We start from the raw sequence: 27,390 nt of genomic DNA, 5'->3' as shown, positions 1-27,390 counted from the left end.
AACATTTCTTGCTACAGTAATTTTATTATTTGGGGCATCTTGGTGCCTGGAACATTTTCATTGCATTGGGGCATTTTCTTTGCCTGGAACATTTCCTTGTGTTGTGGCTTTTCCTTGGGTTGGGTCATTTTCTTTGCCATGATTTTTTTTTTTTTTCAGGGGGCATTTTCATTTCCTGGGACATTGAATTCGGTTAGGGCATTTTCATTGCCTTGGAAATTTTCATTCCCACAATTAAACTATTTGGGGCATTTTATTACCTGGTACATATTCATTGCGTTGGGGCATTTTATTGCCTGGAACATTTTTATTGCATTAGAAAATTTCCCTGTGCTGGGGCATTTCCTTGTGTAGAGCATTGTCATTGCCTTGGGGCATTTTTCTGCTTTTTGGCATTTTCATTGCCTGAAACATTTTATTGCCTTTTTAAAAAATATTTATTGTTACAATAATTTCATTGTTTGGGGCATTTGGTGCCTGTATCATTTCTTTATGAAGGGCATTTTATTGCCTTGGGTTATTCCTTTGTGTTGGACTTTCATTGCCATGATTTTGATTGGGGCATTTCTTTGGCTTTGGGCATTACATCGTGTGGGGCTTTTCATTGCCTTGCAAATTCTTTTTGCCTCGATAATTTCACTATTTGGGGCATTTTATTGCCTGGAACTTTTCCTCGTGTGGGGCATTTCTTTGCGTTGGGGAATTTTCATTGCCTGGAAATTTTCATTGCCTTTTTAAAATATTTATGCTACAATAATTTTGTTGGGGGCATTTCATTGCCTGGAATATTTCCTTGTTTTTGCCATAATTTTCTTTTTGGGGGCATTTCAGTCCACTACCCTGAATCTCACAGCGTTTTCAGTTTGACAGTTGTGTAGTTGTTGTGTTTCTTGTCTGCCTATTCTAATGCATCTCAGGTATGATTTTAAATAATTTTTATCTGATCCACTTTCCTTATTTCTTTTCTAGATGGCTTTTCATTTTCATAATCTCTTTTTGCTTTTGAAAACAATGAAACTTTTGGATAATTAATCCTGACTGTTAACATTTTCAGTTTTGTATTTTTTTTACTTTACAATTTGTAAAAAAAAAAAACAATTATCAGTTTCAAAATGTGCCAAACTGTTTCAATACCATAACAAATTTTATTCCAAAATTATTTACAATTCTAGTTTATTTCTTACTGTCAAAGCAAAAATGTTTATAGACGAGATTTACTGTAGAATACATTTGGGAGTTAATTTCACTAAAAACAAAAAAAAACAAAGTTGGTGTTTATTTAAAATTGATGATCAATAAAATCTTTTACAAAATTGCTGAAAAATAATCATCCACTGAAAAGTGTTTTTTTTTTTTTTTTTTTTTTTTCATCACAAATGTATTGAAATGTGAGATGTTAAGTGGAATATACTTTCAAATACCCTTGGAGAAATGTTTATATTTTACTGGTTGATGTAAACATATTCAAGTGTTTCTAACATAGATGAACCACAAAACGCACGTTTGGTTAGGGCAGTGGTTCCCAAACTGGGGGGCGTGGAGGTATTGCGGGGGGGGCGCGGTGGAGTTTAGAAACAAAGGATTTGTATGTTTGTCAGTGTGGGGGGGCTTGAAAATATTATCTTCAGAAAGGGGGGGCCCTGCAGAAAGTTTGGGAACCACTGGGTTAGGGTAATGCAACCACATGGAGCACAAGCCAGTGCTTTCATGTGCCGGTCCCAAGTCCGGGTAAATGCAGAGGGTTGTCGGGTGAATATCCCACGTAAAACCGGAACCAAACCCAACGTACCATCAGAAACGGTAAACCACTGTGGCGTTGCTGCAGAACCGCCGCTGACCCCTATCCTTCTACTGTAACAGTCAAATCCAACACCAGAGGCCATCGACTGCTAAAAGAATAAAATCCATCTGAAAGGGTTCTATAATTCCTCTGTGTGAATATTCAAACAAATATAAAAACAATCTGGTTTTTAAAACTTTAGTATTTAGCATCAATGCATTTTAATTGTAACAAAAGCCACAGCTGGACCTGAGGTTTTTTTGAATTTTTCTTTTAAAGTGCTTTCCTTGAGGAACAGTGTAATCTTTTAATTTGGTGACATTCGGCTGAACTTCAGTTGGTTTGGAAAAATTAATCTTTTTAATAAACAATCAGGCTATTTGTAGATGAAACTGAGGTTAAAGAACAGTTCTAGGTTCAAAGGAAGAGAAAAATAGCCCGAAAAGGCTCTTTTACATGTTTAAATGTTACACTTTCTTTTGTTGGTGTACCGAATGTATTGTGTAACCAGACAACATAGATGCAAGCATGTCACACACACTTGAGTGCATGTACTGTATGAATACAAAAGTATTCTCACACAGAGTAAAAACCCCATCTAATCATGGATACGTGCGAGGAAACGGAGAAATAAAATCACATTTCCTTCTTAAAAGACTTAAGTCTTCAGAGGACGATATGTCTGATAAAATTGTTCTAAAGTGTGCAGCTAACCTAATAAGTTAAACAATCTTCATTTTGGGTTAGTTAACCCCTTGATGCCTTAATTTCTTTCCAGCTATGAAAAAAATCATTTTGGGGACCTGAGAAAACAAATGGCCATTTCTGTGTGGAGTTTGCATGTTCTCTCCGTGGATCTGTGGGTTTTCTCCAGGGAATCTAGCTTCCTCTCACCGTCCCAGTCTCAAAAATATGCTTTATAGGTTAATTGGTACTCTAAATTGTCTCTAGGAGTGAATGTGAGTGTGCCTGATTTGTGGCCCTGGGATAGAATGGCGACCTGTCCAAAATGTCCCCTGCCTTCACCCACAAGTGGCCGGGATAGGCTCCAGCAGCCCCGCGACACAGGGACTAACGGGCTTGGAAGAATGCATAGTCCTGAGATCATGTAATTTTGTGTCCTTTGGAGTCTTGAAATGTTTATCATTTTCATGTGTCCCATGTAGTTCTATTCATCTTCTAAACTGTTATTTTTTTTCTCCTTTCAGGGTCAGGTAGTTTGGTGCTGTGTAGTTCCAAGTCTTGGTAATGTCTGCACATCCTATGCAATCAGAAGATGCACGTAGTTTAAATGTATCCCATTTAATCGATGAATCCATTTCTATTACTTGAATTGAATCAATCTGTCTGAAGCAGAATCAAATGGAGCCTATACCACAAAAATTATTTCAATTTTCTTTTTTGAATGGTTATTTCAAGTAATAAAGAATCCACAAAAGCAATACAATCATCATTATACATTCATACGAAATCAAACTTAGGATAATTAGACATATTAATAAATGTTGCTTGGAAGGAAGCGAACTTGTATAATCCCACCCCTGTTCTACCCTAACCACTTATTACATGATTTATCATTATCTGGTTCATAACCTTTATCAGACTGAAGTAAGAATCATTAAGTATCAAAGCACATGACAAAGATGAATTACTTAACTATTATGTAAAAAATAACTTTTATAAATCAACATGGCAAATGCAGATCAGTTTCGCAAAATATATGCAGATTATTTTACTTTACAAGTCATTTATATGATTAAAAAATACTATATCAGTAAAATAGACAAAACACGGTTTCAGAAATGTTCTTAGCAAAATTTGATCACTTATCAAAAGTTAAAAATATGTGCAAAATTGTTACATTAGGAAAAATCGTGAATCACTTTATCAATTTTTATTTTTTGGACCAAGTGAAGTAATTAAGTCAATTTAATCATTTTCAATAATTAATCACTTGTTTTATTATTTTTTTTGTAATAAAAGGCTGTAAGGGAAAATAAAAAAGGGTCCATAATCTGTCGACTGACAAATGTTGGTATTTCTTCTCCTGATGAACAGTCATTCCTCTGGGTTTGAACAGTTTCTAGTTCTCTGTGATATGTCTGCTTTGTACCGGTAATTAAAAACTTGTAAATTGTAAACATAAAATTCAATTGGAACATTCTAAACTGAACTTACTAAACAGAATAAACTAAACTGGACATCCCTGCCCCCCCCACGCGCATCAAGTAATTCCAGAATAAACGAAGAAACCTCAAGTGTCACCATGAAGGAGGGATCCTCCATGACGGACAGGCGACGTGCCAGAACCTTTGGAGAAGGTTGGCTTATCTAACTCTACAACTAAAAGTTTAAATAGTCCAGCAGATGGACTTGATCCAGATGGAGTGGGGGGGGGGGGTGGCTGGGGGCGCGAGACGAGCCAGAGGCAGAATCCACAGCCAAGTGTAGAACGCCTAGTAGAGGCGAGCCAGAGACAAGGTACATGGTCAGGTACGGGAGCACGGATGAGCCAACTGGAATCTGGAAACACGAGTGGGAAAGAGGGAAAGCAAACAGAGGCATGGATAACTAAATGATGAATAATAATCAAGAATAAAGGAGAGAAGGAGAGTAGAAGTAGAGGATAGAACCCCAGTGCACCATAGTTACCCCAGCTTCAACTTCTAGCAGCCTACTAATATAATATAAAAACAACCAAGTGTATCACATCAGAAAACACACACGTGATGCAGCAAAAATGGATCAGGCCATCAATCCAGTCCAATGAGTGAAAAGACTTTGAATTTAGCAAAGTCATGTGACCATACAGTGTGCTAGAACGTTCCAAGACTGTTCCCTTTGGATTCTTAGGATGTGGAAAAAACCAGTGGACCGAACTTTAGGAAACTCAAACGTGAATGGATTTGACACTCATTGTTTACTTGTTTGTTTGTAAACATGTTTATTGTATACTTATCTATAAGAAATCCAAGGAGTCAAAAAACTTCACCAGCTCTGTCCAGGACCAGGTATTTCTGAGTCTCACGGTTGAAGTTTTGGCTAAAGATGTCCTGGATCCATTTTAGATCAGTGAACCCATATCGAAATTGAATTAAATCAATCACAAATATAAATCAAATTGTTGGTGAAATTAATTACACCCCTATTTCTTTTTTTTACAAGTCCCAAACATTCCTGAGATGCTCCTAGTTTTATGTAATCCCAAAATGCCGGTATTTTCTATAGGAGGCCAGAACAGTCTTATAATTCAGAATTGCACACACTCGGAGTCACAAATACACACACTTCTATTCACATGGTGCAAATAATTTACTTGAGTCCTATGTCGTCCCAACTTGTGCGTATGGATTTATAAGGGACCCAGTCTCCTCTGAAGGTGAATAAAGTAAATTCTGTAAAGCGCTTATTAAAGTGAGTCCATGTGTGTATATATTAAAATGTCATCTTTGAAGTGTTGAGTTTATTCTTTTTCACAAACCACCTTCCTGAGAATTTGGAGAGAAAAAAATGTGGCTTTGATTAAAAAATAAAAAAAAACCACATTACCCCACACTAGAAATGTGTCTAGTTCTATTTATTACCAAAAATAAAATTGAGTAATTTTAATGCATAGATGTATAATCAACTATAGAATTAAAACAATTCTCATTTTGAATTAGTTCAGTTTATTATTTCTACATTTTTTTAATAAACATTTTATTGAAGTACATAATTCAGAGAGTTCCCAAAAAGATTGAATTAAATTAACTTTAGTTAATTGATAAAAAAACAGTTTTTACTGTTTGTGGGGCACTACTTGGTGTCGTCTAGCAGGAAAGCTTTGTCCTTTAAGAAGCCTAATTGACATTCTCCATTTAATCCCTAAAATGATAATATTTTATCAGATAAAAACAGAGTAAGGACCAAACCTGCAGTCTTTGCTCTTTGGTACACCTAGAGGGATCTTGATGGCCTCATTTCAGTGTAAATGGAAGGAAACTATTTGGGTGGAAAACAACTTTAAATAACAATTACTTTACATTGTTTTAAAGCTGTACAAGTCTAAATGGATCAACACTAAAGCCACTGGCCAGTTCTCTTTGCATCTAAAAGATCAGAAGATTTTTATTTATTTTTTTTTAAACCATAAAAAGAAACTGTTGGTATTTGGCCACAGTTTGGGGTTAAAGACAGAAAATAACATAAAAAACTGCATCTGCATTCAGATTAAATTCTGTGGATGAAAAGGATTAAGAGTTTGTATATTTTGGAGAGAGTTTTGTTAATTGAAAATTTAATCAGAGAGGTAACTTCTTTTGGTGGCTTTAAATTGTTATTTTATTTAAACTTTTTAGTAATAATGGATTTAAGTTTAAGTTATTCCAAAAAGTTATTTATTCCACATTTGTCTTGAAGTTCCCGGGGAGTTATGAATCTTGAATCAATAATTAAGTGCTCTAGTGTTACGCCCCCTGCTTGCCAAGATGGGAAGTGAATCATTTTTTTTGTTTGAGGATGTCCGGGTTTTTCCAGATGAGTGTCATTTTGCACGGTTGAAGTGATGATTTATTTTTTTTTAGATAGACACTTTGCATCAGCAGCTCCATGCTCCAGTGCTCTGGGAGACTTTATAGTCCTGACAGTTGAAGACTGGATGACTGACAGCTGTCCTTCATCACAGCAGAAGACACAGAAATCCTCCTCCTCCTCCTCCTCTTCCTCCAAAACATGAGTGTGATGTGCGTCCTCATCTGGACTCTCCTCTGCTGCTGCTTCACAGGTAAAGTCAAGAGAATCCAACTCCTCTCCTCTATGAACATCCGTCCCTCTGAAATGAAGGCCACAAAAGCATGAAGCTGCTTTCTGTTTCTGTCTCTGTCTCCTCAGAGTCCAGAGGACAGGTCACAGTGACTCAGCCTGGAGCAGTGAGCTCTGCTGTGGGAGGAAATGTCTCCATCTCATGCAGGACCAGTCAGGATGTTAACTATTGGAACAGCTTTTACATTTTATCCTGGTTCCAACAGAAAGATGGAGAATCTCCTAAACTACTCATTTACCGTGCTAGCTCTCGACAATCAGGGATTCCAAGTCGTTTTACAGGCAGTGGATCAAACTCTGATTTCACTCTGACCATCAGTGGAATTCAGGCTGAAGATGCAGCAGTTTATTACTGTCTGGCTGAATTCAAAATCAGCAGCACATTCTCGTTCACACAGTGAAAAACAGTCGTACAAAAACCTCTGTCAGTCAGAGAGAACAGAAACTGATCTGATACAGTTCAATGAAGACACACACACACACACACACACACCCACACACACACACACACACACACACACACACTTTTACTACAACTACACATAGGTTAACTTTATGGCATTATTTTGGAGTCTGTGGAAACAAAGAACCTGTGGAATTTCGTCCTCCTGCACTGTGGGAGTCTCCGTCTGTCAATCTGTCTCTAAAGATTTTGTGTCGAGCTTCCACTGACTGGTGCTGTTGGTGAAGGAGAAAGTTTTAATGCTGTCATTTAGTTTGACTGACATCCTCCTCCTGTTTGTTGAATCTCTGTCAGAGCTTTTTGAACCATTGCTCTGGAGGAGCTGAAACCACTGAGACCTAAAAGGTTTTTAGCATGAGGCGTGCCGACTTCAGAGGAACCGGATCTACTCATGAGAGGAAAGAGGCTGTGGTCGCTCTTGTAAAGGGCATCAGTGTCCACTATATTAGCAAAAGTATTGACTCACCTGCCTTGACTCTCATATGAACTGAAGTTCCATCCCATTCCTAACCCATACAGTCCAATATGATGTGGGTCCATCTTTTACAGCTTCAATTCTTCTGGGAAGACCACAAAGTTGAGTGTTTCTAGGAATTTTGTACCATTCTTCCAAAAGGTCATTGGTGAGGTCACACTGATGTTGGTGGAGAGGGCCTGGCTCTCAGTCTCTGCTCTAATTCATCCCAAAGGTCTTCTATGGGGTCCAGGTCAGGACTCTGTGCGGGTCGGTCCAGTTCATCCACACCAGACTCTGTCCTCCATGTCTGTATGGACCTTGCTTTGATCACTGGAACACAGTCATGTTGGAAGAGGAAGGGGCCGCTCCAAACTGTTCCCACCAGGCTTTGAGCATGGAATTGTCCAAAATGTTTTGGTATTCTGAAGCATTCAGAGTTCTTTTTACTGGAACCAAAGGGCCAAGTCCTGAACAACAAGCCCACACCATAATTCCTCCTCCACAAAAATGTCTTCCAAACCCACACTCGTCCATCAGATTTCCAGATGGAAAAGTGTGATCCATCTCTCCAGAGAAGGCGTCTCCTCTGCTGTAGAGTCCAGTGGCGGCGTGCTTTCCACCACTGCATCAGACGCTCTACACTGCAGTGATGTGTGTCTTGAATGCAGCTGCTCAGCCATGGAAACCCGTTCCATGAAGCTCTCTGACTTTTAATCTGAAGGTCACATGACATTTGGAGCTCTGTAGCAACTGACTGCAGAAAGTCAGTGACCACTTTGTGCTTCAGCATCCGCTGACCCCTCTGCATCAGTTTACGTGGTCTACCACTTGGTGGCTGAGTTGCTGTTGTTCCCTACTGGACTGGTCAGATAACACAAGGGTCCTGCATAAGAAGGGTCAGAGTCGCCTCCACGTCCTCAGGAGGCTGAGGTCCTTTGGTGTGTGTAGGCCACTACAAGACCTTCCATTAAACTGTCGTTGCTTCAGCAACTTTCTATGCTGTGGTCTGCTGGTGTGGAGAAATGAATGAAAGGGACAACAAGAAACTGGACAAGCTGGTGAAGAGAGCTAGCTTTGTCCTGTTGTCACACTTATGGATACTTATGGACCATAAGTGTGATACTTATGGACCATAAGTATCTCGTTCAGCCAAAGACTGCTGCACCCCCAGTGCAAAAAAGAACGTTACCGGAGGTTTTTTGTCCCAACAGCAGTCAGACTTTACTACAACACGGTCTAGGACTGCTGAAACCGCTGCTGTTATTTAATTATTTAACTTATTTATGACGTAGACTTTTACTTCCACTTTATATTATTACAATCTTATACTTACTCAATGCTACTTTGTTTTTTTCTAACTGCTATATTTGTTGTTTTGGCTGCTGTGACAACTGAATTTCCCTCCGGAGATCAATAAAGTCCTGTCTTATCTTATCTTATTTTAAACTCTTCCATTTTGTTCTGACATCTGGCATCTCTTGTTCCGGCTCCTCCTGGTTGCTGGGCCTGGATCGCCCATGTTGGGTGCACTGGACCTGGTGGTTGGGGGTCTCTGGGGCGGGAGGTGCTTGTGTTGTGCTTGTGCTGCATAGATGCTGACACCCCGGCCAACAGGAGGACAGGGCGAACTGCGCCTTCTGGGTTCTCTTTTCTTTAGCTCTGTCATTTCCCTTTGATTTGTGCTTGTTTTGTGTATTTCATTATAAGGGGCTTATTTAATTATTTTATTACATGTGTAGGTATTGGTTTTATTGTATTCTTGTTTGTTTTTCATTGAAAGCAGCTTGAGCTGTCTGTTTGACATGAAAGGTGCTCTATAAATAAAATCAATTTGAATTTGATAGTCCACAGTCAACTGTCAGCTGTATTTAGGAGCGAGGACGCAGGTGGTGTCCTCTGACAGTTTTACGCTGGAATTCACTGAACTCCTGAGAGTGACCCATTCTTTTACACATGTTTGTAAAAACAGTCTGCATGTCTGAGTGATGATTTTAGACACCTGTGGCCAGACCAGGGGCCTCATTTCTAAAGGTTGTGTACGCACAAAAGAAGGCGTACGCCACTCTCTACACCATAATTGAGATTTATAAAAAGCAAACTTGACGGGAAAATGTGCGGTCCTTCACGCTCTGACCCAGGCGTACGCACAAAAACGGGTGAAATGAGAAACGGCGACGCCGTCGGCAGATGGAAGAAACACGTGAAAGTGAAAATGACAATACTGCCTCTCATAAATAACATGAAGACTTCACAAAGCAAGTCTTACAATTAACAGCTACACCAACACCCGTTTGATCGATCAGCAGTGAAACAAACAAAAAAGATCAAACGAAAATTACAACAGAAATTCAAATGAACACATATTTGCAAAAAGAAAAGTGAAATATGTTCTGCAATATTGGCATGTTGTGCAATTCATCCTCATAGATAACATAGTTAACAGAACGAAATAATGTACAAAACTGATATTCCTGTCAGTGCATCCGTCTGGAGGAGCAGATATTGGTACAGACAGACAGACAGACATATTAATTGTCCACTGGGGAAAGTTGTTTTCATTTTCATTTTCTTCATAAGCTATGGAATTATGGTATTCATGCATATGCCTTTAGTTTAGTTTATTTCTGATAAAACAATGTATGGCGTATGTCTCAACCATTCAGAAAGCAACAAGAAATTACATTTGCGCTGAACAATTTCCCATTTCCACGTGGATTATTACCGACATCTGTAGCTTGTCAGATGTAACTAAATGGATGGAAATAAAATGCCCCATCACAATGCGTAATGACGCACAATGGCTGATCTTGCGCTCTTAAAAGATGCGGCAAATGGAAGAATTCGGAGTGAACGTATCTTTAGACAGCAAGGAGACTTGCTGGCAAACGAGGACGAGTGGCTTATGAGCCGGTTCCGACTTCCTCCAGCCGTCCTGTTGGAGCTTTTGGGGGGGTGTCACCCGGTGCATCTTGCGCGTCGGTGTTCCCCCTGCGCCTAAGTCACCACTCCACTTAAAAGGGATTCCCCAATTATTGCCGCCAGTCCCCCCCTCCCCCCCCCGTCCCCCCCGTGGCGGACACACTCTGGCGATGCAGCTCCAGACGTTTTTTTGCCTTGACTTTGATGTCCGACCATTTCTTTTTTATTTCGGCCACGGTCCGAGGTTGTGAGGCTACAGCATTTACGGCGTCTGCCACCGTCTGCCGCTCACGTGCCTTTTTGGCATTAGTAATGCCCACACTGTGCCCTCCAAACAACATTTTCTCCTCTTTTCCACCTCGCCAACGATAACTTCTACTTCACATTGAGTGAAGTTACGTTTTTTTGATTTCCTCTCTGGGTTTGCCATGGTTCCGCAATCAATGAATATTCATTTGTGGGCGTTTCACGGACTATTTATGGGCAACTATGGGCGTGTCATGAGGCCGCAAAAGCTGCGCTGCATTTAGAATTGGTTGTGATTTATTAAGGGAAAGATGCGTAGGGTTTGCGTGTGCACGGTTTAATAAATCGGAATATGTCTGTGCGTACGCACATCCTATGTTTCATCCGTACGCCACTTCTGACGCAAATCCTACGCAAAGTTTTATAAATGAGGCCCCAGGGCTTGGGACCGTCACAGAAGTAGAGAAGGGAACAGGCAAACAGCAAACCAGCACGAGCTAAACCGGCTCCCTCACTGAATACATCCCTAATAATATTTTTAAATTAGAATATTAAATGTCCTTCATGTTTCTTAATTTATATCCTTAAAAAATGTCTGCTGGTCCACATGACTGTGGACAAGTTTTAGTGCCACCTGGAAGCTATTCCTTTGAGGTAGTATTCATGTATATTTTTAATTTGCACTTTGATTTATTTATCTATCTTTAAAGGATTTAACCACAGTGATGCAAAAAAAAAAACAGAATTCAATAAGCAATTAAATGTTTTAATTTAATTATTTATAAATGCAATAATGAAAGAACGAAATCAGTCAACATTTTTTTTTTAATTTGTAGATAATATTTCCAGGTTAAACTGTAACAAGTCAAGACTTTGAGAAAGAGAATAAAGAAGAAGTGCACAGAAAGCAGATTTCCATCAGCATGTCTGAGTTCAGGACTGGGAGCACTGGTCTCTCCTGAGAGTCTCTGAGACTGGAGTCTGGGATCCTCTCTTGGCCTCACAGGTCACCTTCTCCCACTGGTCTGCAGAGAGCCTCAGGGTGCTGCTCCAGCTGTAGAGGCCGTCCTTCTGCAGCACCCCGGGGCTCCTGCTCTCCTCCCTGCTGCTGCTGCCGACCACCTTCCAGGACAGAGTCCAGTCTGAGGGGAAGCCCTTGTTGGCCACACACATGAGTGTGGCCTCCCCCTGCTGCAGCTCCTCCGTGGAGGGGGCCAGCACTGTCAGGGAGGGCGGGGCATCACCTAGGAGACACCAATCAGCTTAGAGGACGGGAAGCACACAGCTGTCAATACAAAAGCTCTGATTGGATGGAGTGCTTTCAGTTGCAGGAAGATTTGTGTTCAGGTGTTTTTCTGCTCCATCAGTCATTGATTCACACATTGTTTCACTTCCTTGAAGAAATCTCTCATGCAGATCAGCAACAAGAGAAACTTCAGTTTCTACTGAAAAATGTCCAACTGGGTTAGAAAAAGAGCAGATGCATCTGCATGTAGAAACAAGTTTGGACTGAATGTCTTTAAAAAGCTTCATCACATATGAAAGAAATGTACAAATTAGGACAAAAACACAACAATCATGTCAGGTTTCTGTCAGAAAATCCTTGAAATAAAAGTAAGATGTTCTGAAATATCAAATGTCGGGAAAATCAATTTTGTGAGTAAAAACTGCCTTTTAATGCACGATGACCACATTAAAATAACATTACATATATATATATATATATATATATATATATATAACACTGTTAATTGCACATTTTGTAATAAAACATTTTTTAAGTTTAAATATTTTGACTGAAAAAGAGTTTAGATTCCAATGATAAAAACTGAAACTTAACCTAAATTTTTCTTCAGGTACTTTTTAAAAATTATTTCAAACTGGCTCCTCCACCAAAAGTTCACCACTGTGACACAAAAACCTCTGACTGAACAGAGACTCTTTCCAGCTGTTTTAATATAAACTAGATATTTCTAATTTCTTGATTAACATAGAAATTATGATGTATTCTATATTAAGGCAAAACAGTTATGTATTTTCAAGTTTCACGCAGACTAAGTCTGCTTATAAAAACGTATTTTACCAAAATTAATAGTATGTCATTTCATAAAGAATACTAGTAACTCAGCATCAATTAAAGTAGGAACTAAGACATGAAAACATAAAAATCAGCAAAAAGATCTACTTACTTCCAAACTCCAGTCTGGTTCCTCCACCAAAAGTCCACCACAGTGATACAAACTGATGGAAGCGTCGTACAAAAACCTCTGACTGTACAGAGACACGCTCTCTGACTCTGAAACAAACAAACTCAACTGATGACAGAAAACATGAAAACATCACATCTTAGTCTTAGAAATCTAAATGTTAATATAAATAAATATGTAAATAAACTCTTTTAATGACGTTCTTACTCAAAGACTTGTAAATAGTGTTCCGTTAAAATTAAATGACACAAACACAGAAATCCCCCCAAAATGTTCAAATATCTCTTCTGAATCCAAAATAAAAGCATGCATGTAATGAATGAGTTTAAATGTGGCTGCAGTTTGTTTGAACCAACAACTTGTTTAAAATGTTGCTCTGCAGAAACTCCAAAAATCAACATTTAATCAGCAGAAATTCTGATTTAAATGAAATAAACAGCTGAGTCAGTCAAATGAAGTAGAATTATCTTTGGAGTTCAATCTGTCTTTGAGCATTTATGATTAAATGTTTCATATTTTCATATAAAAACTCAGTATTGTGAATCTTTAATATCCTGCTGTTCTGTCTTGTTTGTCTGTACATCCAGACAGAAGATAAAAACAGTTCTTGTTGCGATTTGTTCAAAGCTAAGTTTCATGTTGAATATTGGAAAATTTAACATCAACCAGTTTTGAATTTATAGCAGTAAGACACCTAAAAAAAGGAATATAAATACTTTGAAATATTGAAAGCAAACACAAATGTAAAATAATTAGACTTCCTCACATGACATTGAACAGGTTTATGGTCATTGAACAAACAGACTCAAAGTGGCCCCATTTTCAGCAGATAAAAAAATAAATTATTGTAATATTTATTCATGTTTTTTAATAATCATGGTGATGAAGATGATCCATGTTCCTGTTGGAGTCAGTGGTTTCCATAGAGACACTTTGCATCAGCAGCTCCATGCTCCAGTGCTCTGGGAGACTTTATAGTCCTGAGAGTTGAAGACTGGATGACTGACAGCTGTCCTTCATCACAGCAGAAGACACAGAAATCCTCCTCCTCCTCCTCATCTTCCTCCAAAACATGAGTGTGATGTGCGTCCTCATCTGGACTCTCCTCTGCTGCTGCTTCACAGGTAAAGTCCAGAGAATCCAACTCCTCTCCTCTATGAACATCCGTCCCTCTGAAATGAAGGCCACAAAAGCATGAAGCTGCTTTCTGTTTCTGTCTCTGTCTCCTCAGAGTCCAGAGGACAGGTCACAGTGACTCAGCCTGGAGCAGTGAGCTCTGCTGTGGGAGGAACTGTCTCCATCTCATGTAGGACCAGTCGGGATGTTTATGTTTATAAAAACAATCACTGTTTAGCCTGGTACCAACAGAAAGATGGAGAATCTCCTAAACTACTCATTTACTATGCTAGCACTCGACAATCAGGGATTCCAAGTCGTTTTACAGGCAGTGGATCAAACTCTGATTTCATTCTGACCATCAGTGAAATTCAGGCTGAAGATGCAGCAGTTTATTACTGTTACAGTGATCACCACCCTAATCTGTTCACACAGTGAAAAACAGTCGTACAAAAACCTCCCTCATTCTGGCTGAACAGAAACTGAACTGACTGCTGCAGCTGGAAGATGCTGCAGACACTGAAACACTTCACTGAACATCCATTCTAACACAATAAAAACCATGTTGGTATCAGATTTAGTATAATTTGTAAATTCTACTGATCCAGTTTACAATAATCAGAGCATATTATATCATAAATAATATTTTATTCCTCTTATTTTTATCAAGGACACTGGTATCACATCTGTTGGTTCATGACTCCTTCCTTGTTATCTTGCTCACCTGTAGCCTCAGGTGGAGCTCTTTGTTAGTTTTTGGAGACTTTGAGAGGTAGGAAGAAAAAGGTTTTCTAAAAACAGTAAAAAAACACCTATAGTTTGAATAAAACACCTTGTTTTGATAAAAGAGAAGTCAACAAGTTTCTTTTATGTGAGTTGATCCCCCCCCCCCCCCCCCGGCCCCCAGGGCTGCTGTGGCCACAACACACCTTATGTTACCAGATCAAATGTCTAGCTCTTGTTTGTCTTTAGTAGTCTGAAAAAAGATGTTTAAGATACAAATGTATATTTCTGTAATTAATGTATTCATCACAAAAATGTATACATATACATATGATCATTGTGACTAAGTAAGACAAAAGAACAACACTGAAATAAACTATGATAACAGATTTATATTGTCAGGATGCCAGAGAAAAGGCCTTTAATGTAGTCCAGGTAGAAAAAAGTGAATGGTTATTCCCTAAAAAGTCTCATTCCATTCAATCTGCAGCACAAACCCATAGAAAATCATTTTGGTTTTTGAAAGATAAAATATAATCAAACAACTTACTGCAAGATTATTGCAATTCAGGAAGATATTTCTTCTTTTTTTATACAAATGTATCAGATATTTTGCTTATCATATTTTTTGTGTAGGTTGGCGGAAGATGAGGTGAGTGGAAGTAGCTGGGTCTAATCAGGAGCCAAGCAGAGAGGGGAGGGGGAGGAGTCTGACAGAGGCACCATGACAGTACCCCCCCCCCCCCCCTCAACGACCGCCTCCAGGCGGTCCAGGGCGGCGATCTGGGTGGGCCCAGTAGAAGTCCTCAATGAGCGAGGAATCCAAAATGAGCGAGCGGGAAATCCAAGAGTGGTCCTCCAGACCGTAACCCTCCCAGTCGACCAGGAACTGGAATCTGCGACCCCAACGCCGGACATCCAAAACCCGACTGACCGTGAAGGCAGGGGCGCCGTCAATGACCCGGGCGGGCGGTGTGGAAGGGGACTGCGGGCACAGAGGACTGTCCAAAACAGGCTTGATCTACGGGTGTATCTTGAGAGCCTTGGGTAGACGTAGACGGACACAGGTGGGGTTGACAATCTTGTCAATGACATAGGGTCCAATGAACCGGGGAGCCAGTTTGTGTGATGAGGCTTGAATGGGGACATTACGAGTCGAGAGCCAGACCTTGTGCCCAGCTTGGTAGTCGGGTCCCACCACCCTGCGACGATCGGCAATGCGGCAGTTGCTCTCCTTGGTGCGGAGGAGAGCTGCCCTACTCTGGTGCCAGACGCGTTGACAGCGCCGGAGGTGGTGTTGGACTGAGGGAACTGCCAGATCAAGTTCCTGCGACGGAGAAAGAGGTGGTGAGTACCTGAGGGCGGCCTCGAACGGGGAGATACCAGTAACAGTGGAGGGATGAGTATTGTGGGGGCATACTCGATGCACACCAGGTACTGTGACCAGTCCTGTTGATTCTGTGCTGCCAGACAGCGCAAGGCTGCCCCCAGTTCCTGGTTTGCTCTCTCCGCTTGGCCGTTGGATTGGGGGCGATAACCGGATGAGAGACTGACCGTGGCTCCCAAGGCAGAACAGAAGGCTTTCCAGACCTGTGAAACAAACTGTGGGCCACGGTCAGAGACCATGTCTGTGGGGATACCATGGTGGCGGAAAACATGGTTAACAATGACGTCCGCTGTCTCAGAGGCAGTAGGCAGATGGGGTAATGGTATGAAATGTGCCATTTTAGAGAACCGGTCTATGACTGTGAATATGATGCTGTTTCCTTGTGATGGAGGTAAACTGGTGACAAAGTCAATAGCCAGGTGTGACCAGGGACGTTTGGGCGTAGGGAGAGGATGAAGGAGGCCGACCGGAGCCGAGGACGACGACTTAGAACGGGCACATGTAGCACAGGCGGATATGTACTCACGTACGTCCTTGTTCATGGACGGCCAGTAAAATCTCCTCCGGATCAGGTTGAGTGTGCGATGAACCCCTCCATGACATGCCACTCGGGATGAATGTCCCCATGAAATGACGTCAGAACGGAGTGATGGAGGAATGAACAAGGTGCCTCTGGGAACGGGAGGAGGATTAAGTTCCTCACCTTGGGCTTGTAGAACTTTGTTTTCCACGTCCTAGGTTAGATTGCCGATGACACAGGTGGGTGACAAAATAGTGGTGGTGTCCTGTTCCGTGGGACTGTACTTCCGGGAGAGAGCATCGGGTTTAATGATGCGGGAGCCTGGCCTGTAGGTGATTGTGAAACGAAAACGGTCAAAAAAGAGACACCAGCGAGCTTGCCTGGAATTTAGTCTCTTGGCCGTCCTGAGGTATTCCAGGTTCTTGTGATCCGTCCAAACGATGAAAGGTTGCTCCGCTCCTTCCAACCAGTGACACCATTCTTCCAGGGCCTGTTTGATAGCCAATAATTCACGGTTGCCAACATCATAATTTTGCTCTGCCGGAGTAAGTTTACGTGAATTGAAGGCACATGGCTTAAGTTTCCCGGAACCCTTTTCCTTCTGGGATAATACGGCTCCCACCCCAGAATCAGAAGCGTCCACCTCCACTATGAACTGGCGAGACGGATCAGGTTGAATCAAGATTGCTGCCGATACAAACAGTTCTTTGAGTTTTGTGAATGCTAGTTGAGCCTCCGGTGTCCATTGAAAGGGGTGGTTGACGGAAGTTAACTTCGTGAGGGGGGCAGTAATACTGCTAAAGTTCCAAATGAACCGTCTATAGAAATTCGCAAATCCGAGGAATTGCTGTAGTTTTTTGCGATTCTCGGGAGGCTCCTAGTTCTTAACTGCCTCTATTTTAGAGGGGTCAGGACGAATGCGTCCTGCCTCGATGATGTAACCGAGAAATTGGACTGTTTCGACGTGGAATTCACATTTCTCCTGTTTGACTTAAAGCTGATTTTCCAGAAGCCTCTTAAGGACCAGTCGGACATGGTGTTCGTGTTGAGTTTGGTTGCGTGAGTAAGTCAAAATGTCATCCAGATAAATGAATACGAACCGGTTGAGAAAGTCTCTGAGGATGTCATTGACCATCATTTGAAAAACGGCAGGTGCATTGGTTAAACCAAACGGCATGACCAGATACTCATAGTGTCCTAGTGGCGTGTTGTATGCCGTTTTCCATTCGTCCCCTTCTTTAACCCGGACAAGATGGTAGGCATTCTTGAGATCTAATTTGGAAAAAATATGAGCTTCTTGAATAGAATCGAAAACAGACGAGATAAGTGGCAGTGAGTATTTGTCTTTTATGGTGATTTGATTTAGCTAATGATAGTCAATGCAGGGACGAAGGGTCTTGTCTTTCTTCTCCACAAAGAAGAAACCGGCCCCTACCTGAGACGAGGACGGTCTGATGTGACCCAGAGAAAGGGCTTCCTGGACATAATTTTCCATTGCCAGCTTTTCAGGGCCAGACAGGTTGAATAAACGTCCCTTGGGCAATGTGGATCCAGGAAGCAGATTGATTGCACAATCATAAGGACGGTGGGGCGGAAGAGCGCTAGCTTTGGCTTTACTAAAATCATTGCGTAGGTCATGGTAACATGAAGGAACATTAAAAAGGTCAATATCGCTATCAGATACCTTTTGTTTTCATATCATATTTTTGTGTAGGTCGTTGTTTTGGGGAAAATCAAATACCTCAGTGTAGATGGGAGCAGTATTTTCCAATAACACTGAAATACATTCAGTTTGGTGGCTGAGTGGACTGTGCTGCTCAGATTTGACTGAAGATCAGTGCTGAGAATTGTTGATGCTGTCAGAGTGAGACAGGCTGTTTTCCTGTGAAACTTCTCTCCAAAAGAAGGATTTGTTGGTCCTAATAAACTGTCATAGAAGACTTTGTAGTTCTTCTGTGTGTGTTCTTGTGTGTTCATTCATGGACAAGTGTGTCCAACTTTTTGACAGCTATTTATTGTTTGCTGTCAATGCAAAAACTCTGAACTCCTGAGTTTAAAGACCAGCTTCTTCTTTACATTTGATGTCATTTGTTCTTTTTGACAAACTATTTGAGCCATTCATGCTGAAAATGGTTAATGAACAATGTCCATGTGATCCAGGACTCCTCCTACTTTCTGTCACCTTGAAAGGAAAAAACACTGACAGAGTTCATGTTTTTGTTGCTGTTTTATTTTATTCTTCAGAAAAAGTGATATCAGAGAAAAATGTAAGAATTTTCTTTTGACATAAAAACAGACTCGTGGAAATCAGTTGGTAAATGTCATTTTTATTAGCAGGTTTGTTTTCAAAGTTCAACTTCAAGTCAAGAAGAGTTAAAGAAAGAGAATAAAGAAGAAGTGCACAGAAAGCAGATTTCCATCAGCATGTCTGAGTTCAGGACTGGGAGCACTGGTCTCTCCTGAGAGTCTCTGAGACTGGAGTCTGGGATCCTCTCTTGGCCTCACAGGTCACCTTCTCCCACTGGTCTGCAGAGAGCCTCAGGGTGCTGCTCCAGCTGTAGAGGCCGTCCTTCTGCAGCACCCCGGGGCTCCTGCTCTCCTCCCTGCTGCTGCTGCTGCTGCTGCTGCCGACCACCTTCCAGGACAGAGTCCAGTCTGAGGGGAAGCCCTTGTTGGCCACACACATGAGTGTGGCCTCCCCCTGCTGCAGCTCCTCCATGGAGGGGGCCAGCACTGTCAGGGAGGGGGGCACATGACCCACTGCAGAGAAACAGAGGAAACCTTTTAGAGCTGAGATGAAACTGCTGAGTGTTTCACTTCCCTCTCTGAGCTCAGTAACCATGGTAACAGACAGGCATCACTGATGGAGCACACAAACAGAAGTTTCTCTGCTAACGATAAAACCATCCAAAAGTCCTTTCTTCAATTGTGACTCTTGTCTGATGTTTCAACTCTTCTTCCAGGAACATTTTTCTCCATCTTCTTTTCTTTTGCATGAAAGCATCTTCTTCCTAAGTCTGCACTAACAGCTGCAAAGACATCTCAATCTAACATGTTTTCTCTGTGTTTTCAGCAGGACTTGATCAGTTCTGTTACAAATTCATGCTGTGATGAACAAATGAAATGAACATTCAAATGAAACTCTAATCTGTTCCAACTGATCCCTGTCATTCATCAAAGTGCAGCTTTGTTCATTTTCAATCATTGTCACTAAAAGCTCATTAGAAGATGCTGACAGACAAACTGACAACAAGGCTCAGCGTTGGCATGAAATTCTGCAACACAAACACAAAAAGTTCTTCTGATTCACATTTTAGGACAGAAATGATTTCTCTGAGAAATATATGGAAGATGAGGAAGTTACATATAATTACAACTATGACTATTTTTCTCCCGTTTTTATGACATTTTTACACAAATAAATTAATAATTTATGATCCTGACTGAATATTTCAGGACCTTAAAGTTAGAAATAATAACGTTTGAGATTTAATTTCTCTACAGAAAATGTCATTGAAAACCACTACATTTATAAAAATAAGAATAATAAAATATAAATAACATTAACCTTAGATTATAAGAATTTTCTTCATAACATTAATCATCTTAAATTTTTTATTTTTAATGAAATAAAAAATACTTACAGTCAACTTCCAGTCTGGTTCCTCCACCAAAAGTCCACCACAGTGATACAAACTGATGGAAGCGTCGTACAAAAACCTCTGACTGTACAGAGACACGCTCTCTGACTCTGAAACAAACAAACTCAACTGAAATGATGGCTGGAGATTTCAAATAACACGTTATCTTTTTAGCAGTAGTTCAATTCTGTTTTGGTAAATTAGTAATAATTAAGATTTAAACAACTTTTGACTTTGATTCTGGTTTAGAAACTGTGTAAATAATTAACCAACGTTTTTTATCAGCACCACCACCAAATTCCTAAACACCTTTCAAAATAAAATATAATTTAAGAAAATTCCAACATTTACAGAGTAACAGTCTGGTAAAAATCCAAAGTAACAGTAGTTGTTCTTGAATTTTCTGAAATAATCTTAAATAAAATAAACTGCTGTGTTACACTGGATAGTAAAAGTAACTTCTCTAAATGAATGTTTTATTTTGTGATTTTCAGTGTCCTGTCATCTTACTCTCCACAGTTTGAGAAATACATTTAAATTCTTTGCACATCAGGTATTATGTTACATTCTAGAAAATGGAATTATCTAAGTTTAGGTTAATAGTCATTTACACACCTTTAAGCAGCCATGGAGAAGGAGTAGAGTGGCCGACCTCTGACCAGAAGATTTGGATCCCGCCGTGTGAAAGTGTGTGTGCGTAACAGCCTGGTGGGAATTTCTCAAAAGATCAAAATCATCAATTCAACCGTGCAAAATGACACCCATCTGGAACAACCCGGACATCCTTATAAACAAAAAAATTATCCACTTCCCAGCTTGGCAAGCAGGGGGCATAAAAAAACTAGAGCACGTAATTATTGATAGAAGATTCATAACTCCCCAGGAACTTCAAGACAAACATGGAATAAATAACTTCTTGGAATATCAGCAACTTAAATCAAGTATTACTAAAAAGTATAAAATTAAAGACGACGATTTAAAGCTACCAGATGTAGTTACCACTCTGATTAATTTTTCAATGAATAGAACTCTCTCCAAAATATACAAACTTTTATGTAATTTAGATAACAATATTGCCCTTCCAACAAAAAAATGGGATGCAGATTTGAGCATCAGCACAGATGAAAGCTTCTGGTCAGAACTCTGTCTAAACACCTTTAAACTGACAAAAAGTCCAAATATGCAGCTAATCCATCTCAAAACTCTTCACAGAATTTACTACACTGGACAGAGGATGTTCAAGATGGGTCTCAGTAACTCAGACATTTGCGAGCACTGTGATAATAATCTACCCGACAGCTACATGCACGCACTGTGGTTCTGCACTCCTGTCCAGGCTCTCTGGCAGCAGGTATGTGCCGATTTATCAGTCTGGCTTAAGGTTTCAATCACGGCCTCACCGTCACTTTGTGTGCTTGGTGACATGAGTGCCATCGATATAGAAGAAGGATTAGGCTCTATCATTTTCATAACTCTTTGTATTGCCAAAAAAACTATTTTAATAAATTGGAAAAACAAGAAAAATATAAACATAAGTCAACACAGGAATCTGCTGTTTGATCATATCAGCTTGGAAAAAATGTCAGCCCAAAGCTCAAGTAACTTTGAAAGAATTCAGTCTCTCTGGTCTCCCATAGCTAACTCCATGACTTAGGGGGTGGAGGGCTTGGTCGTCGCTGCTCCTTGCCCTTCTGCCATGGTTTGGGGTGGGGGTCGGGGCTTCCGGTGCCTGGCGGGGGCGGTGGGGGGCTCCGTTGGTCGGGGGGTCGGGTCCGGTGCCTGGGTGGGGCGGGCTGGGGCGCTGCGTGGTCCTCTGGGCTTGGGTGTGGGGGTGCGTGGTGGGGGTGTTGGGTGGTGCTCTGGCTTGGCTTGGGGGGGTGGTCCCTTTGCCTGTGCTGGGTTGGCGGGGGGCCCTGCTCGGGGGTGGGGGGCCCAGCGGCGCCGGATGGGCTGCCCATCTGCACCTGGGGATGGGATCGGCCCTTACCTGGCTCTGGGACGGGACGGGACAACCCTCTCAGGGCCCCCGGTCGCTCTGGCCTCCGGGGGTGGGGCCCCTGGGCTGGGTGGCCCTGGCCCCTTTGCTGGGGGTGGGCTGGGGTCGGCCGTTTGACCACCGGGGGACAGTCTACCAGCTGTCCCCAACTTACCCCCTTCCTCATATAACCTCATATTAGGGTGAGGGGGTGGGGGGTCTAGCCTGCGATGCGCCTTGGGGGGGGGGGGGGGGGGGCTACTTGGGAGTGGCCCCCCTCCTATGGTTGCCGTATGGAGTGGGCCCCCCCTCTTTCGGTTTTATTTGCACCTTAGACATGTAGGGTCCTTGGTAGGGGGGGTGCTTGGACATCACTGCAAGCAAGCAGCAGATGTCCTCCTGGCACCCTACCCGCCAATTTTAACCGCACCTTAGACATTTAGGGCCCCTTGGTGTGGAGGGTGAGGGGACATCACTGTGAGTAATCAGGAGATGTCCCCTTAGTGCCCTACTCGCCAATTTTAACTGCACCCCCCTTAGTACACACACCCCTCCCCCTTCAATATATACATTCAAACATAAACACACACACATGCACACAAACACCCTCTCAAACACCCATACACGCACACACATTTTACAAGGAAGGTGGGACCTGGGTCCATCTGTCCCCTACCCCTTCCCTGGTGGGGGGTGCGGGCCCCTTGGCGATGGCGGCCGTGTCCCTTGGGTGCCGGCTCCCTGGGCCCGGCGGTGCTCTCTCCGCACGGTTGGGGGGTTCATATTACACCTGAGCCGGGGGTGTTCGTGTCCCTGGGGGGTGGGTCCTGGTCCTTGCCCCTGGGCGCTGGGCCCCGCCAAACTTCCAACATGGCCGAGCCTGGTCGGGCCATATTTATAACACCCCTTGTGGGCCGCCCTTTTTTCCCCGGGGTTCCCCCCTCCTCGGCGGGGGCGGCGGGCCCCTGCCTTGCTCCTACCTGGACCAACCGTGGGCCGGGTGGGTGGCTGCCTGGAGTGCGGAGCGGGTCTCCCTTGGGGGTCCTGGCTCGTACCTGGGGTCGGGGCGGGGGGATGCCCGGAACTCCTGGGTGGTGGTGGGGTGCTCGTCTGGGGCTGTGGGCGTCCCTCTCCGGTGGGGCCCTGCGTTGGGCTCTTCCGGCGCGGCGGGGGGGCTGCTTTCCTGGCTGGGCTGGGGCGGCGCTCTCTTTCCCTCTGCGCCTCCCTGCTCTCTGGCTCTGGGGGCCTCGCGGCGGTCCTGCTGGCCCTGGCCTGGTTGGCGGTCTTGGTCGCCCGGGGGGCGGTTGTTCCCTGCCTGTTCCCGTATGGCGTTGGGGGAATTCCGGCTGCCGCTGCTGCTGCGGCGGGGGTCTGGGTGTGGGGGTGGCTGGGCGCTCCTCCTCCTTCTTTTCACATTCCACCATCCATTTTAGAAGAACATAAACACTCACCTGAGCACAGGTGTTAGCTCACCTTTGCACTAATAGTTTGCATGATTGAATGAATGAAAGATTTCACACTAGTTGGTTTAAAGGCATAGATATGCGTTCGTGAACACTATCTGTTTTGTGTACATGTTGACATGTGGACATTTTTGCAGCTAGCAGGTGTGTTGATAACATTTGAGTGTGTGTGAACAGGCCCCGCCCTTTTTGTACTACATTTGAACCGTACCGTAATGATAAACAACCAGTAAACCTGTCTGCTCTATGCTGCTTCATGGTCTTACCCCCTTTCCCCTCCGATTATCACCCTCCTACCCCCCCCTCTCTCTAACGTCCCTCTCTCTTCTTCCCCTCTTTCCTTTTCCGTCCGGTCCAACACCAAAGATTTTCAAACATGATTGAAATTAATAAAGTTTGGCCTCAATTACAAAAGGGGTTTATTCAGACATACCTTTGGTTTGTCTGAAGATGAATAACCCCTCTTGTTAAAATAAAATATGTCCAACACAAGAGGCCCTCAGCTCTCATCTGTTTGCCTAGCTGTTGGACAGGACAAGTTAAAAAAGAAAAAAAAAAAAAAATGTCGTTAAGACAGGATTTTATCATCTTAAAAACATTGCCAGAGTCGCCCGTTCCTCTCTCTTGCCAGCATAGAAGTGCTAATGCATGCTTTTATGTTCAGTCGTTTAGATTACTGTAATGCCCTGCTCTCTGGTTTACCCAAAAAGTCTATTTCAAATCTACAGCTATTGCAGAACTCAGCGGCACGAGTTCTGACGAGAACCAGAGGGCGGGAACACTTTACACCGGTTTTACAATCGCTGCATTGGCTCCCTGTACGTTTCAGGATTGATTTTAAAGTTCTTTTAATGGTTTATAAATGTTTTTATGGTCTTGGGCCTTCTTATTTAAATGATATTATTTTAAGACATGAACCCTCGCGGACCCTGAGGTCCTCTGGCACTGGCCTCTTAGTTGTTCCTAAAGTGAGGACCAAAACTTATGGTGAGGCTTCGTTCTGCCATTACGGTCCTCGCCTGTGGAACGGCCTGCAGAGAACCTCAGGGCCGCAGAGACTGTAGAGGTTTTTAAGAAGAGGCTCAAGACCCACCTTTATAATTTGGCTTTTAGTTGATTTTAACTGCTAATTTATTCTTTTAGTTTTATTATAGGCTATTTTATGTATTTAATTTCATTTTATGCATCTTATTCTCAGTTTTGTGTTGTTGTTTTTTTTTAAATAAATCTTATAATTTTAGTATCTTATCATGATTTTAGCCCCATTTTTTCTTGTGGGGATCCTTTCTGCCAGGGCTGCCGGCTTGCCCGGTGGTTGTTGCTGCAGTTCTTGCCCTTGCTGGGGCGGCTGGGGTTTAATTTTGCATCTTCACATCTGTGAAGTGGACCCCGGTGCTGTCCCGGTCTGGGTTGGCGCTGTGGCGATGTTCAATTGGCCAGGCTGGCTCCTGGTATGAAGAGATTAGCAAATACCGTTTCCTCACAGCAGAGCCAAGGCATACTTTTTTATTTGCTTGCTTATAATTTATTTATTTATTTATTTATTTTTTATTTATTTATTCATTCATTCATTCAAACTTGCATAGTCAATATTCATTGTCGTGGGTGATGTGTTTTAATGGAGGGGGGTGGGAAGGGTGAAGGGTGGGTTGGGTTTTTACTGTAATGTGTGTTTTTTGTTTTTAATGTTAAAGTGCTTCTAGCTGCACAAAATGCGTGATAAGCGCTATTTTATAAATAAAATTTGATTTTATTTTATTTGACATTATCTGGCTTAAACTGCTTAAACTGAGGTTTTTGTTGTGTTTGTTAGAATGGATGTTCAGTGAAGTGTTTCAGTGTCTGCAGCATCTTCCAGCTGCAGCAGTCAGTTCAGTTTCTGTTCAGCCAGAATGAGGGAGGTTTTTGTACGACTCTTTTTCACTGTGTGAACACATAGCCGCTATGATAACTCTGACAGTAATAAACTGCTGCATCTTCAGCCTGAATTCCACTGATGGTCAGAGTGAAATCAGAGTTTGATCCACTGCCTGAAAAACGACTTGGAGTTCCTGCTACTCTACTGTTAGCTTCGTAAATGAGTAGTTTAGGAGATTCTCCATTTTTCTGTTGGTACCAGTGCATCTCATCTCCACCATATACACTTTGGCTAGCAGAACATGAGATGGAGACATTTCCTCCCACAGCAGAGCTCACTGCTCCAGGCTGAGTCACTGTGACCTGTCCTCTGGACTCTGAGGAGACAGACAGAAACAGAAAGCAGCTTCATGCTTTTGTGGCCTTCATTTCAGAGGGACGGATGTTCATAGAGGAGAGGAGTTGGATTCTCTGGACTTTACCTGTGAAGCAGCAGCAGAGGAGAGTCCAGATGAGGACGCACATCACACTCATGTTTTGGAGGAAGAGGAGGATTTCTGTGTCTTCTGCTGCGAGGAAGGACAGCTGTCAGTCATCCAGTCTTCAACTCTCAGGACTATAAAGTCTCCCAGAGCACTGGAGCATGGAGCTGCTGATGCAAAGTGTCTCTATGGAAACCACTGACTCCAACAGGAACATGGATCATCTTCATCACGTTATGCTAGTTAATAAAATGCTAAATGTTGGTCTGAAATGACTGCTATTTCTCTTCTATTTCAATAAATTATTTTAACTTTTTCTTTGTATTGTCCCTAATGAATTGCTTGAATGACTTTGTTCAACATGTGAAGAAACCTCCTGCTGTCATGGTTCATCAGTGAAGCTTGTCTCCAGGACCAAAACAAGAAAGTCAAAGGTCTTTTTTCTATGTTCAGCAAACTGAAACAGAACAAAAACAGCATTTTAGCTTTTTTATGTGACTCTGCTGCTCTCTGATGGAACCACAGTGGAACATCTGATGGTTTCATGTCTCTGTATTTCTGTGGGTTTATTTAAATCAGACCAAACGGAAGAAAATTGGGATTATTTTTCTTTAGCTTTTGCACATATTTTCTTTTACTCTGTTTGTTTGCAAGAATATTTTATTTTAATTTAATGCTTAACAGTGTCTAAAAAACATGTAAATAACAAACTACTTAAAATTTAAACTTCTACACCTATTGTTTCTGTTTTCATTTAATCCATTCAGTTCAATGTTGTTGATGCTGAAAGCAGAAAGAAGTGACTGCAATAGCAGAGAGTTGGTGTTGAGCTGCAGATCATCTAGTAGTTATGATGAAGCTGAAGTTGGTGTCAGTGAGAAGCAGCACTTAGACCCAAACCCAAACTTACTGTTCTGTTTCCAGTTCATCTCCCATCACAGAATCATTTCAAATAGTAGAAAAACAGCAGTTCACATCAGCTGACACATCAATGTGTCCAACCTGACCTATGAATGTGTCTGTTCTGTTCCTCACACTCTATGTCAACTACAGCGCTGACCAGCTCTGCATCTGTAGGCTCCTCAGAGGTTTTGGATGAGGCAGCAGATGTAGAGGAGGCTGAACACACCACGATACCACAGGATATCACTGATCATGAAGGGATGAAAAAAAAATGTTATAGAGTAAACTTTTTAGAGAAAATGTTAACTTACAGCCATTTTTCTAACCCTGTTTGTTCCTTTTCGGGTACACGGGTCTGCCAAAATCTTTCCTGGCCACTCATGGGTAAAGGCAGAGGACATCCTGGACAGATCACCAGTCTGTTGCAACTTTTTAGCTGAAGACGTTTTGA

At 42.1% G+C, this 27,390-nt stretch overlaps 1 protein-coding gene and 1 gene segment (V, D, J or C); both read right to left on the bottom strand.

The window, feature by feature from the left end:
* LOC110015840 (CD209 antigen-like protein E) overlaps nucleotides 1-27,390 on the bottom strand; it is a 900,664-nt gene that overhangs the window by 412,379 nt on the left and 460,895 nt on the right. The window lies entirely within an intron of this gene.
* LOC110013758 lies at nucleotides 11,473-26,113 on the bottom strand. The segment is given in 5 exon segments: nucleotides 11,473-11,865; nucleotides 19,332-19,378; nucleotides 20,263-20,300; nucleotides 25,631-25,931; nucleotides 26,037-26,113. Coding segments are annotated over 5 exon segments (705 nt in total).

Source organism: Oryzias latipes, chromosome 11, assembly GCF_002234675.1.
Source record: "Oryzias latipes chromosome 11, ASM223467v1".
NCBI classification, from domain to species: domain Eukaryota; kingdom Metazoa; phylum Chordata; class Actinopteri; order Beloniformes; family Adrianichthyidae; genus Oryzias; species Oryzias latipes.
This window is presented reverse-complemented; position numbering and strand designations above follow the sequence as displayed.